The sequence below is a fragment of the Rhipicephalus microplus genome, chromosome 1 (genome assembly GCF_043290135.1).
Source record: "Rhipicephalus microplus isolate Deutch F79 chromosome 1, USDA_Rmic, whole genome shotgun sequence".
Classification (NCBI taxonomy): Eukaryota; Metazoa; Arthropoda; class Arachnida; order Ixodida; family Ixodidae; genus Rhipicephalus; species Rhipicephalus microplus.
Window position 1 is genome coordinate 291,321,639 of NC_134700.1, and position 14,613 is coordinate 291,336,251.

At 46.8% G+C, this 14,613-nt stretch overlaps 1 protein-coding gene across 1 annotated transcript in view; it reads right to left on the reverse strand.

The window, feature by feature from the left end:
• Trpm (transient receptor potential cation channel, subfamily M) overlaps nucleotides 1–14,613 on the reverse strand; it is a 145,339-nt gene that overhangs the window by 7,943 nt on the left and 122,783 nt on the right. Inside the window, exons 11-17 of the mRNA XM_075868926.1 lie at nucleotides 9,302–9,402; nucleotides 7,928–8,062; nucleotides 7,182–7,232; nucleotides 3,901–4,041; nucleotides 2,776–3,041; nucleotides 1,313–1,541; nucleotides 71–454 (exon numbers count right to left, since the gene is read on the reverse strand). Of these exons, the coding sequence (XP_075725041.1) occupies nucleotides 71–454; nucleotides 1,313–1,541; nucleotides 2,776–3,041; nucleotides 3,901–4,041; nucleotides 7,182–7,232; nucleotides 7,928–8,062; nucleotides 9,302–9,402 (1,307 nt within the window). The remainder of the gene's footprint in view (nucleotides 1–70; nucleotides 455–1,312; nucleotides 1,542–2,775; nucleotides 3,042–3,900; nucleotides 4,042–7,181; nucleotides 7,233–7,927; nucleotides 8,063–9,301; nucleotides 9,403–14,613) is intronic.

Here is a 14,613-nt window from a genome sequence, read left to right on the forward strand (position 1 = left end):
GGTTTGCAGCAGTCCAGTCCCGGAGGGAAGCATTCCGAAAACTTTGCCTAGTTCTGGTTCTCAAACTCACCGCGTGGCTCCAGAACTTCGTGACGGGCGCCGCGTAGAACTCGTAAATCTTTCGGCCCAACTTTAGGGGCCGCTTTCGGGTTCGTATCTTCAAGTAAGCAGCATCAGTGTCGGCCGGAAAGAGGCTGCCGTTCTCAAGGCGGTTGAAGACTGACGAGCACTTGCGGGACAGCGGGCCTCCCAGCGTTTCGGGGTCGAGGTTGATGACGCCCGGCGGGTTGAGCACGCCACCCGGCGGGTCGTCCACGTCCGGGTTCGAATCTTCCTCGTCGTCCTGCAGGTCCAAGTAATGCTCCTCCTCGGTTTGCGGCATCAGCTGCAGCTCTTCCTTCGACTTGAACTCGAGCCAAAGCACCGTCGGCGGAAACAGGAGTCCCAAGATCACCTGTGCCCCAGAGCACCACCGAGAACTTACCTTAGAGGGAGTCTTCGTAACTCACAACCAAATTATCTGCTCGGCATTGTCTTCCTTAGGGCCTGTACGCGTGCTACCCGCCCAGCCGCACCACACGTGCCAGGACACCTGCCACACACAAGCTGAGGGTGAAAGAGCATCACCGCTACACTCTTTCACCCTCGCTTGCGTGTGGCAGGTGTCCCAGGCCGGACAATGTGGCTGTACGGATAGCGCGTGTACGAGCTCTTAACCTCTCAGTTTACAATTAGAGATTCGCAAAACATTTAGAAAACTGAAGAACTGAGGAAAGTAAGCTTTGTATTGGGTTTAAAACAGATGTTGGAAACAAGGCGAGTAGTATAAAAAGTAACAAAAGCTTGAAGGAAACTACACCTGCACTTTACGGGGTTCTATTTCCGATCCAGAACTGAGTGAGAAAATGATTGCAATAAAAGTAAAGAAGCTTTAAACTAATCACATGGTATAGTAAAAGTTGTCGCAGTAAAGACAGTTTTCAGTTCGTTCTGTTAGAATGACTACTTTCTTCGAAACTGTGGCTTAAGCCAAACTATGTCAACTCCGGCATTGTCTTACTGTTTATTTTCTGCATTTCTGACAGGAGAGTTAATACTTATGCATAATGTATCCGCATTTATACGCACACGTTCACGTGCTCGCACACAAGCACGCACCCTATTCTACCGTCCCCAAGCATAGCAACGAACGTACAAAACATGGAAAACAGATCTAGTCTAACTGCCATGACTCTATCTCTGCTTTCACATCAATATTACTGTACATTGAACATTGTAAGCTTGCTGTACATCTGCCTTTAGGAGCCCGTACCTTGAGGCTAACATTCTTCCGGGTCCGGAGTGCGCCCATCCACAGCTCGGCAAGCAGCATCTGATTGGCTGTGTGTGCGAGGAATCCGCTGTGATTGGCGGCAACGGCAAGACCTAGGCAAGTCTGCTTGCTCCAGTTCTGCAGCTCGTACGTGAGTAACTGCAGCGTCGTGTTTTCATCTTGTCGATAGCAGTAGTCCAGAAGATCGAGCGCAAGCTTCTCGAATTCCCTGCACGAGCCACGTTAACACCAACATCATGCAAATTATACCTATAGCCTGGCATTCATAGATATGCCATGTTTTTGCGATTATCTGATAAATATAGTTAAAATGGGTATGACCAGTAGTTTTCTGGCCTTAAGACGTGTGTTTGCGCCAATACTTTCTACGGCATGAGCGAAACCCGAATTTTGTAAAGCGGTGGATGGCGTCATATGAAGACGTGCTAGTGAATTATCTGGTTCGACGTTTTCGCGTATAACAATCAGCAACTGTTACTTAAAAATCAGTTACCGGGCTGTGTTTTTTTTTTCACGTACATTTGCATACAAGGCACACCGCGGGCGCAAGACTTTTCTGTGCCCTTCGGCAGAACTAACAGGGAACTGTGTGAACAGTGTACATCTCCACCAAGAAGCCATAAAACACCTCCAGGAGGCTCATCACCGTAGCAATAGTGATCTCAATCGAGACTGAGTGTTTAGGTGCATTACACATTCCAGTTCAGAAATATCCACTTAGCAACTGTTCTTTGTCTAAATGAAATATTGGTTGGAATAGAAGCGAACCGACACGATTAGTGGCTTCCGCATTTCTCACTCGCACGTGAAATGTTCCGTCGAGACCAGCCGGTGCTTTGTGTATAAATTCTTGGCTCAAATAAAGCTGGAAGCTTAGTTACTATAAAATAACAACAATCTAGCATCATATTTGTGCTTATGATTGTTGACCACTCACGACTTCGCCGCACCATATGATAGCGTAGGGGGAACCGATCGGCTGCTGATGAAACTTAACAGGAAGAGAATCATAGGTATACAGTGCAATAGTTACATTATTCTGTTCATATATCTTCTTCATTTGACGGTCATTGTGTGCAGTATGGTAGGTTTCCTCTTTATTTACCGTTTTATTTTTTATTTTTTTAAAGCAAAAGAAGTGTTTGGAGGAAGCCGTATTGATTTTCTATTGATTGAATTAAGCCTGCTATACATTAGGGGTACAGGCAGAGACACTTTATTTTACGTTCTTTTTATAGAAGCCACGCCATAACGTTTCTTCGTCGTTGTGACGCAGATTAGGTACGCTATTTATTGGCCCAGTCACACCTCCACTAATACAACGTTACATAAAAGAACACTGACAAATTTAACTAAAGGCTGGAAAAAATTGCCGGTCTACTCCTTGAACCTGCTTCACATAAATGAACACCAATGATATAGGATTTGAAGGCTCCACATACCTGGCGTTCTGCCTGAGCTCGTCCGAAGCGTCCGCTTCGAGGTCGTCTTGCGCAGCTTCGTGGGCCATAGCCCAGTAGAGTCGACTGGCCACGAGGGCCTTGACGATGGCTTCTTCGCCATTCTGCCACATGAATATCGCCATACGCTGGCGTTTCATCAGCACCGCCCAAATAAGCAATTCGTTGAAAGGATGAGAGAAGGTTGATTCGGATCCCAATAGTGCCAACGAGGCCTCGGTATTCAGGGCTGTGTGCAGAGTAGGGGCCTGCACCAAAGCCCAAGACAGTATTTGCTAAGGAATGACAGACTTCACTTTTTGCGAGCCAGATTGCTGTTATGATCATCGTATGTTGCCCGACATGAATGCGGCATGCTCACTCCTACATCGCTCGCAAGATACTCACGAACAACAACAATAAGAAGCATAAAGTGTTTTTGCCATCTAAGACAGCGCATGACATTATGAAACATATAATGACAACTCTCCGCAGTTATAGCTGTACCTTATTTACCTTTACATGCAAGTAAGGGCCAAAGTTCGACTCTCTTAAAGTGAATTGATTTGTTTAAGTGAATTTTGTTTACCTATATTTCCGCATTATCAGCACCCCTGCTTCATTCCTTGGTATGGTAACTTTGAAGTGTGGCAGTCTGGGCTAGTTGGTATGACATGACGATAGTTATAGCGCGAGAACAGAAGGACGAGGCGACGTGTCCTTCTTGTTTCTTTGTCCTCGTTCTTTTCTCGCGCTTTAACTATCGTCTTGATGTGGTGCCTCATTTAATGCATGCCCGCTACTTTGAAGTTGAAGCAAGAGTCTATATCAGCTTGTCCAACTTCGTTTTTTTTTAATGTTAACCTCATATAGTTCATATCCACATTCAAGTTTACAACAATTTATCTTTTCAATTTCAACGCCCGTTCTCATGCTAGCTGGCATGAGACCGTAACGTCAACTTTATCTCACCATTGCATTCAACTGTCGATCAGAAATATTCACTTCACAGTGGCACTGCGAAGCTTTATGTACTTTAGTGTCTTGTGACTTTATCGGTGCGCACGTGACTGCGTTACAAGAACGGAGGTAATAGAATCAATTCGCTTGTGGTGACGATGAACGTACCGTGGACATGCGGCGCATGACAGTCGAGTAGAGGTTTCGGAACTTCCGTCGGCAGTAGGCCGACCGGTAGGCGCCGCCCATTAGTTTCTCCACTACCAGGCCAATGTCGTAGAGCGTGTATCGGTAGCCGGAAGGAAGGTTCTGCGAGTATGCACAGGCATACGGCATTTTTTAATTATTACCTTGGAGATTTCAGCCTGGTTCATCGCCTGGCCTGCTATTCCAAGTGTCGGATGTTGACTATATTGTTCGCAATGATCACATATACACTCCAGAACATTGTGACGTTGCTTGAGCCTGGTGCTGTGGCACTTCCTTCAGCAACAGTGCCTGTGTGATGCATGGTACAAAAGAGCTGTAGGTGTTTTTAGGACTACTCGCCCTGACAAAAATTTATGAATGACTCTTTCGTGTATTTGTTTGTGCGTGAGTGTACGTCATTACAAGTAATTACGGAGAGGTGGCCGAAGTACTGCGGTTCTAGGCTGCGTCCAAACACATCTGTCTTGAATGGGCACAGCGAGAACACCTGGCTAGAAATAAAAAAAAATTGCTTGATTCTGGCATCTCATAGTAGCGGGCGGATTGTTGGCCCTCGTCCATTATGTGAATAGCGAGCTCATTTTTTTAATTTGAAGTAAGCCCTCATACTCGTCCTAACAGCGTGTGAATGTTGTGTTATTATTTAAGCGTAAGTGTTCCCATTCCCTACGCTCTTTCGTTCATCACTCACTCTACAGCTTTTTGCAACTAGAATTCGCTGACGCCACATGAATAAAACGAGACGTTAACACGCACAAACGACTTTTTCTGCTAATTTTAAACGTTCTTATCTTACGTAATGGCCTGAGCAAGCTCCGCCATCAAAATTGTATTTTTTTAATTTGTTACGTAAGTAAGCTGCCCGGCGTTATGTAGTAATGCTGCCCGTGGTATTGCAATAATAATCCTTAGGCTGTAATTTTATTCTAAATAAAAGTATATAACCATCAAACTCAAAAAGTAAATAACAAGGTGAAGCAACTGAAGAGTTCCACTAATGCAAGCGAAAAAAATGCGCGTATAGTACATGTATACTACACCGTCCGTACGCCATGTTCTCATTAAGCCGAAAGCTTTAGATTGCTCACTAAACTCACAATTTTCCATCAGTGTCGTTTATGTATTATTACTGAAAACAAGCACGTGAGGAAGTCACCGTATGAAGTAATCGTGATGACACAGTTGTACAAATTTGTGATGTCATCATGGCGTTAGGTTCAGAAAGATTTCGGAGGTGGACGGTGGGGGATGTTCAATACATCGACTGGGAAGAAAAAGGAGATTGTGGTTTTCCCCTTCAGTCATCTTAAGTAAATTCATAAGGAAGCTTTCTTTCTTGAAGCTAAAGCACTCTGAGCCCTTTCAAAAATGAAGAAGTAATGCCATATAGTGGAGCGTGAAAAAAAATTTGAATATGCGGTATTTTCTTTTGTACCTTATTTTACTTTACCAAAAATTGAAGCAAATGTCACCAATTAAGAAAGACGAGACCTTGGAACAAAGCTGCTCGAAAGTTGAGATGACACGCTCTATAGAGCTCGAAGTATTTATAGACTGATAAAAAATACTGACATCACTAACGTTATCCCTCTTCAATTTCGAAGTATACATTACGCTCTAAGCAAACAAATTCCTTTTTTAATCTTATCCACACGTGTCAATATAGGTAGCTCTCCTATGCTTTTTTTGTTTTGTTTTGATTCTCAAAGCAAACTCACTTCTAACTTTCCTTCGAATCAAAAAGCAAAACGACGTGAACTCTGGCCGCTAGGCAAAGCAATTCTGAAGTAACAGAAGAAATGCTTGCGTATACCCTTGCTGACAGTATATTATCTGGATTTAGGCTTCTATACTGTGTGAATGAGGAGAATGGAGCTCTTATACTCAAATATGATGAAAGTTGGAGGGTTTCAAGATTTGAGGTTTTAAACAATGATTCTAAAGGGTTAATACGTAGAATAACATTAGGTCTCTATGTGGAAGCAGTAACAAAGAAGGTCGAATCAAAAAATAGTGTTTTGCTGTAGTCAAACTGGAAGTCAGGGAAAAATATTCTGAAACTTGCTGCTAACTCCATTCCGCCTTCTTTTACTTTTTATAAAGTAAATCTGCCTTCTCGAATATTGTTCCCTGATTAAAAAAAACATTATTTGCGTCTGCCATTCGACGCTGCCAAACAGCTTACTGTGACTTCCTGTTCCGTGAACGCTTATTAAATCAAATAGCTGAAAAATGACGCGTAACGTGTTTAAAGACAGCTGCACGATAAATATACAGCTCGGATAACGACAACGAATTACCGCACGTGGAAACAAATTCACGCTTATACGCGTGAAGAGAGAACGATGATAGGACGGGACGGACTTTCCAATTTCACGCTGCGCGATGACGTGATACACGTGACAGAGAGGCAAGAGTTGGCGTTTTTTTTTCTTGATCTTGCATGCCGAAGTGTGTTCAACATTTTTTAAAATTTATTTTGCCGATGTTTACCGGCTGTCGCCGTCTAAATGCCACTCTTCGACTTCGATCGGCTGCGTTGGTGGGCAGGTGCCCCGGCCACGTTAGCTGAGTATAGCGTGCAGTACTGCCAAGACTGAGTGCTTGCAACTTTGCTACGACTTCCATAATATACCTTGAAGACTCGTTCTTCATGATTGAAACGCGCGTGGACTGTTTAATATCACGCAAACTAATGCTGATAAAAGAAGCACTATCGGAGCGGAAGAGTAACGTACAGTTCCTCCCGGCAAATTATGAGGCACAGATTCAAGGACAATTATAAATTTCCATTTCTTTAAAACATGGCGCTCGTAATTGATTTAATTCCTTTCTTGTATATGCGAAGAGCCATGCGCTTGCTGAACATTGGATTCCGAGCGCGAGCTTTTTATCTATCTATCTATCTATCTATCTATCTATCTATCTATTTATCTATCTATCTATCTATTTATCTATTTATCTATCTATCTATCTATTTATCTATCTATCTATCTATCTATCTATTTATCTATTTATCTATCTATCTATCTATTTATCTATCTATCTATTTATCTATCTATCTAATCGGTAATCATGTAATCATTCACCAGCGTAAAGTTAGACCCATGTATTAAGCGAAGAATGTTTGGCGTTATAACTAAATGTGCAACAGCACCATGCCAAGTAGTCTTCTCAGTGCTGCACAAAACATGCAAAGCGCGCTTCACTGTCGTGTCGCTGTCAATATGTCCTCTTACCTTGCGCACCTCTTTTACCAAGAAGCGAAACGTATTGCTGGGTCCGTGTTTCTGTCATCGAAAAAAAGGTGGGAGGGGAGGAAAGAAATTGAGTTAGTCAACAAGTTGTGATAGATATTGAAAAGAGTGGAGGCTGCAGATTAAAGGCCGTTTCTTTTTTTTTTTTAGATACCTGGCTACAAATGCTCGAAAACGGTGGATGCGTATTACGCGCTGTCAAGTGGTAGCGCTTTATTTCTATGGCAAATGTCAAAGTCGTAATTATGCATGTCAATTCGGTTTCACAATTAATAAGCAAACACATGTACCTCTAAGAAAATTTAGACAGGTACGCACAAATATTCTAGAGCCCAATAGGCCGATACTTACTGAATGAGCCAAGCGAAAATTTCAATGCACCAAATTTCGTTCTGCCTACTCTTGAGGAACACCGGTAAAGCAACCTCAACTTGTTAAAGCTGAGAATCTTCCCTCCTGGTCGTTTAGGTGTTCTTTGAAGCACTTTCAACATTAGGAATGATTTTGGTCTGTTTCAAACAATGAAGAACAACAAGAAAAATACGTTCAAATAAAAAAATTAAACGATACATATCGCGGCGTTTCAGAGTCGTCACTCTTAATAGATAGGGAAGTTTACGGCGTTTGGTTCACTGCGTAAGTGTACACTCATGTCATGTATGGTACTCAAAATTAATGCTAAAGTGAGATTTCTCGAACGTGCTTTGTATTGTGAGAATCCCGCTTACTGTGCTATAGAGCTCCTCTAGCCGTGGAATGGTAAGGAACTTGTGCATGCTGACCCCATTCTCCAGCAGGATTTGCACGAAGTCTACTCGATCCATGGCGAGTGCGTCCATCATAGCTTGCTCCAGCGCGCCCGGCTACACCAAAAGAAGTAATAACTCAAGCACGATCAGAGGCGTAGCCAGCATGTGACACACAAGGCGACTGCTTCCCCCGAAATTTTTCCCCATGTAATAGAGAGCGAAAATTGTACTTTTCACGGGGGTGCTCCTCCCGAAATCAAGAAGTGCTGCCCAACCCCCTACCGAAAAAATGTCTGGCTACGCACTTGTACACCTTAAACACACGCGCTAGTGAAATAAGTGCCACCACAAAGCAGATAATTTTACACTTACAATAAAGTTTACACATTATCGCAAACGTTAAGAACAGCAAATCATCGAAACTATTAGCGCAAGCACTACGTTTACCGAGGTTATAGCTCAGATGCAAATTATGCCAAAGGAATATTGTGTCCTCTAGTCTAAATCTGACTCGTCTGTCTAATATCAATCAGTTAACAAATCAGTCAATTAGTCAAACAACAGATTTACTGAACTGATTTATCAATAGATTAATCAATTACAGCTCAATGGTTTATTATTCGAGTGATTGATTAACTGATCATTTAACCAATTAATCAGTGAATCAAGCGATGGAGTTTCTATCAGCCGATTATTATCCAGTATAACATCGACAAGAACAAATTAAGCTCTGTATTGAGAGATGTTGTTCGAATAGCAAATGTTTACACTCACTAGCTTTTACGCCCTACTTTCGTGTTCATTAGACATGTCTGTTTGTTTGTAGAGCAGCCGATTCATTCTAGCTATGTCTCCCCGACTATTTTCAGAACAAACAACACTCGTGTTCACGCACTGTTTAGTCTCCGTCTAACGCTCGACTTACACTTCGTAATTTCGTTTTCGTCAGGCTGTAAAGGTTAGTAGAAATAATTCGTTCTCGCAAATGGTGTAACGTACACTGGGACAGCATTGAACTAAGCAAGACGACTTGCTTACTTTGTTGTCTTCCTGACTACGCCCCCGTCGAAGTGCGCTCCAGGCCACTTGCGTTATGTACCATCAACCCCAACTCTTTCTTCTCAACCCTTCTGCTCGTTTTGAAGTCACATACCTCTCTCATCTTTATACTGCCCTTTCTTATTCTCACAGTGAAGGGTAGAAAACTGAGCGTTAACCTCCCTGCCTTCTCTCTTTTTGTTCTTCCTTCACCTTCCAGCTTTATAGGGCGAAAGTTTTTTCTATCAAACACATTCACTGTCTGACGAAGTCAGTGCACAAGGATACCCCTTTTCAACGGTACTCATCTCTCACCGGCCACTCTTGACCGTAGACGAAGATCTCCGAGCGTGCGATGTCCGCCCTATTCCACGTCAAAGCCAGGTTCAGCTGGTCCACGGGTGGCAGATACTGGCCTGCATTGTGCAACGTATGGGAGCCCACTTATTGGTATTGTATACTTGAACGTGCTCAGCACAAGACTAGAAACGACACGTCTCCCCGACGCCTCACTGACGTTTGACGAGCCTCTTGCCAATATATCAACAACGACTTACCAACACCTTACCTACGTATTTTTAACGTGCTTAGAACGTCTAATCAACGGGTTTCGAACGTGACAAAGATTTTCACAATGTGATGACGTTTATTGAACCGGAGAAGTCGCAACGATGTCGCAACGAAAAATGGCCGTACGACAAGTCTGGCAAAAGGCGGCCCAGGTTCTCATGCAATCATAGCACGGGGTTTTTCCTTCTCTTTGGAAGGCGCATACACGTTAGTGCGTATGCTCCACTACAATACCCCCCCGGGTTGAAGAGTAGCCATCCTGGCGACTCAGGGAGTAGGCACAATGAGGGGGTCGTAGTAGGGCTTGAGACGGTCGACGTGTACGGTCTCGCGTCCTCGACGGCGCAAATCTGGCGATTGTGTTAAGGGCTCGATGATGTAATTCACCGGTGAGTTTGCGTCAACGACACGGTATGGACCATGGTACCGGGCCAGAAGTTTAGAAGACAGGCCAGGAACGTGCGGGGGCACCCAAAGCCACACGAGGGAGCCAGTACGAAACGTAGGCGCTATGTGATGAGCGTCATCATGTCGGGTTTTTTGTAGACCTTGAGCCTCACTTGTCATAGACCGAGCCAACTGACGGCAGTCTTCAGCGTATCTGGCGACTTCCGAAAGCGGGGAGCACTCCGATGCATCAGGGCGGTACGGGAGTATGGTGTCGAGTGGTTGGGATGGTTCGCGGCCGTACAACAGAAAGAACGGGGAAAAACCGGTAGTCGCTTGCGTCGCGGTGTTGTAAGCGAAGGTAACAAAAGGCAAGACAGCGTCCCAGTTAGTGTGGTCGGAGGAGGTGTACATCCTCAGCATGTCGCCAAGTGTGCGGTTGAACCGTTCAGTGAGACCATTCGTCTGTGGATGGTATGCAGTAGATTTCCGGTGGATAATGTTGCATTCAGCGAGGATAGCTTGGATGACCTCCGACAGGAACACTCGACCCCTATCACTGAGTAATTCCCGTGGAGCCCCATGGCGGAGAATGAAGTTGCGGAGAATGAAGAGTGCAACTTCGTGGGCGGTCGCTGCTGGTAGAGCTGCAGTCTCAGCGTAGCGTGTCAGATGATCGACGCCAACAATAATCCACCGGTTTCCAGAGCGACTATATGGGAGGGGGCCATAGAGATCGATACCCACGCGGTCGAATGGGCGAGCCGGGCATGGGAGCGGCTGTAACATGCCAGTAAGGTGCCGCGGAGGTGTCTTGTTCTGTTGGCAAGTGGTGCAAGACTGAACGTATTTCTGCACAAAGCGATACATTCCTCGCCAGTAATAGCGTTGGCGCAGCCTTTCGTAGGTTTTCAGGACACCTGCGTGAGCACTTTGGGGATCTGCATGGAAATTCATGCAGATGTCAGAGCGCATATGAGTTGGGACAGCAAGGAGCCACTTCCGACCACCAGGCATGTAGTTGCGGCGGTACAGAATGCTGTCTCGCACGGAAAAGTGGGCTGCTTGTCGGCGTAGCGCTCTCGTGGAAGGGACAGCAGACGGATCGGTAAAGTAGTCGAGTAACAATGCAAGGTATGGATCTTTACGCTGCTCCGAAAGCATGTCAGTGGTGTCTATTGGTGACAAGGTGGTAAAAAGTGGTGACAGAGAAGCCACATCTGGGGTTAATGGCGATCGCGAAAGTGCATCGGCATCCGCATGCTTGCGACCGGAACGATATATTACACGGATGTCGTATTCTTGTAATCGAAGTGCCCAACGTCCCAGGCGTCCGGACGGGTCTTCCAATGTGGACAGCCAACATAGAGCGTGGTGGTCTGTGACCACGTCGAAAGGGCGGCCGTAAAGGTACGGGCGAAACTTCGTCAAGTCCCAGATTATGGCCAAACACTCCTTCTCTGTCACGGAGTAATTCAATTCAGCCTTCTTGACAGCGCGACTTGCATAGGCGACTACGTATTCGGCTTGGGTGCCTTTCCTTTGTGCCAAAACTGCACCAAGACCGATGCCACTTGCATCGGTGTGAATTTCTGTGGCAGCAGCGGGGTCGTAGTGACGAAGAATGGGTGGTGAGGTCAGCAGGCGGCGCAGCTGGCGAAATGCGTCGTCACATGCAGGTGACCATGCAGATATACCTTTGCTGTTGGAAAGCAGACTCGTGAGAGGTGCGATGATGGACGCAAAGTTGCGCACGAAGCGACGAAAGTAAGAGCAGAGACCAACGAAACTTCTTAGGGCTTTCAGTGATGTGGGCAATGGGAAGTCAGCGACAGCCCGAAGCTTATCGGGATCCGGAAGAACACCGTCTCTTGTAATGACATGTCCCAAGATGGTTAGTTTTCGTGCTGCGAAGTGGCACTTCTTGTAGTTAAGTTGTAGGCCCGCAGAAGTTAAACACGTCAGAATCTCGTGGAGGCGAACAAGATGTGTAGGGAAATCAGACGAAAAGACTACGATGTCGTCCAGGTAACACAAGCAAGTTTTCCACTTATGGGCACGCAAGATGGTATCGATCATGCGCTCAAATGTGGCAGGTGCGTTGCAGAGCCCAAATGGCATCACTTTGAACTCATATAGGCCATCTGGCGTTACAAAGGCTGTTTTAGGGCGATCACATTCAGCCATTGGCACCTGTCAATACCCAGAACGCAGATCCAAGGATGTAAAGTACTCGGCGCCTTGTAAACAGTCAAGAGCATCGTCTATTCGTAGTAGCGGGTAGACATCTTTCTTCGTAATCTTGTTTAAGCGGCGATAGTCCACGCAAAATCGAACGGTGCCATCTTTTTTTCTTTACCAGAATGACAGGTGATGACCAAGCGCTTGGAGAAGGCTGTATCACTCCACGTTTAAGCATATCGTCTACTTGCTCCGTAATGACGCGGCGCTCTTCGGCGGAAACGCGGTAAGGACGCTGTCGCAGAGGCGAATGTGAGCCGGTGTCAATAGTATGAGTGATAGTCGTGGTGCGGCCCAAAGCAGGTTCTTGAAAGTCGAAAGAAGAGCGAAACTTGTTAAGGAGAGCAACAAGTTGGCGGCGATGCGAGAGGGGAAGGTCTGCGTCAATAGCATTGTCAAAGGCTGACAAACTTGATGGCTCAGACGCATGAGTTATTGCGGCAATGTGACATGGCGTTTCGTCGGGAAGAATAATATTATCGATATGGTCGACAGGTTGCACATATCCCAACGTTTCCCCACGAAGTAAGCCAATGGGGTAGTTGCAGTGGTTGGTAACCAGCATTATGGTTAAACCAGATGCAATTGTAAGAACGGCAAATGGAAGAACGATGCCCTTGCGTTCAGTAAAAACAGGAGATGGCGTAAACACTACCGTGGCGTCAGGTTGCGCCACACATGAAAGGCTTACAGGGACCGAAGCTTCCGGGGGCAAGGTGATGTCGTCGTCAGCGATGAGTTTGCAGAGCCGAGGAGACCGGTCGGGTGGTGGAAATTCATATGTTGGCACAAGAGACACTTTGGCACGGGAACAATCAATGATAGCTTCATGACCTGATAAGAAATCCCAACCGAGGATAAGGTCATGAGAGCAAGATGGCAGAACAAAAAATTGCACGACGTACAAAACGTCTTGGATGACGACGCGCGCCGTACACAGAGCCGAGGGATGAATGCGTTGCGCGCTAGCCGTGGACAGCACCATGCCACAGAGAGATGTGGTCACTTTCTTCAGTTTCCGACAAAATTTGGCGTCCATCACAGAAACGGCGGCCCCGGTATCAATTAACGCTAATGTGGCGACTCCCTCAATATCAACATCAACAACATTTTTCGGCGAAAACGGAGGCCTTGGGAATTGCGCACAAGTTGCAGTTCTTGCCTCCGGAACTGCACTGATTAGTTTCCCTCCTCAGGAGGTGGTCGACGACGCATAGGCGATGGCGACCGGCGACGAGGGGATGGGAAACGAGCAGTCGATGGGCGGCGATCCGAGTCTGAGTGCCTCTGTTCATATGCAGATGCGGTGGCCTGCTGCGGCGCGTAGGCAGGAGTTCCGAAGTATGCGTTTGCCGGTGTGGGGCGACGGCGGCAGAAGCGTGCAATGTGGCCAGCGATGCCACAGGCGAAGCAGATAGGACGATTGTCTTGGGTGCGCCACTCATTAGGTCGACGGAAAAAGCGAGGTGAGGGCCTGTAAACTGGAGGCGAGGCCGGAGGAGGTGGAGCTGATAAGGCGACTGGATGCGGTGGGGGCAGCGCGACCACAGCTGCGTAGCTGAGAGGTGAAGGTGGTGCAGGTGGTGCGTAGCCGACAGCTGAGAGATTAGGTGCTACTGAAGCGCATGGGTAAGGGGCCTGCACTGTAGGGAGGACATCACAAATTTCCGTGCGTATGGCCTGCTGCAGTGTCGTAGGCAGGCTTGCGGTGGGCGCGTCGCTATGCGGCAGCAGGGAGAGCTGTCGGGCGACTTCCTCCCTGATGAAGTCTTTGATCTGGTTGGACAGACTTTCTTGGCAAACCTTGGCATTTGTGAGTGCGACGGCCGAGATCGAATCCGGCGGTGGGACACTCTGTCGGGCGATGGAACGCTGACGGCGCAATTCATCAAAGCTCTGGCAGAGGCTTACGAGGATTGCCACCGTGTTCGGGCTTTTCGCTAGCAATATCTGGAATGTGCCATCCTCGATTCCCTTGAGAATCTGCCGAATTTTCTCTTCTTCGGGCATAGATGGATTCACACGCCTGCAGAGGTCGAGCACGTCCTCTATGTAACAAGTAAATGTCTCGCCAGGCTGCTGGGCTCGGTGGCGAAGCCGCTGGTCAGCGCGGAGCTTGCGGACCTCTGGTCGGCCGAACGCTTCAGTGACGAGTGCCTTAAAGGAGGACCAGTTGGCGATGGCGGTTTCGCGGTTCGTAAACCAAAGTTTAGCTACGTCTGCCAAGTAAAAGATAACGTAGGCGAGCTTAGAGTCGTTGTCCCACTTGTTGCTGGCGCTTACGCGTTCGTACAAGGAGAGCCAGTCTTCGACGTCTTGCTCACCACTGCCGCTGAAGATTGGTGGGTCGCGTTGGCGAGTAGCGCCGGGGCAGGTAGACGGGACAGCCGGTGGTGCTGGCTGGGCTGGGATGGGCTGGTTGGCGACTG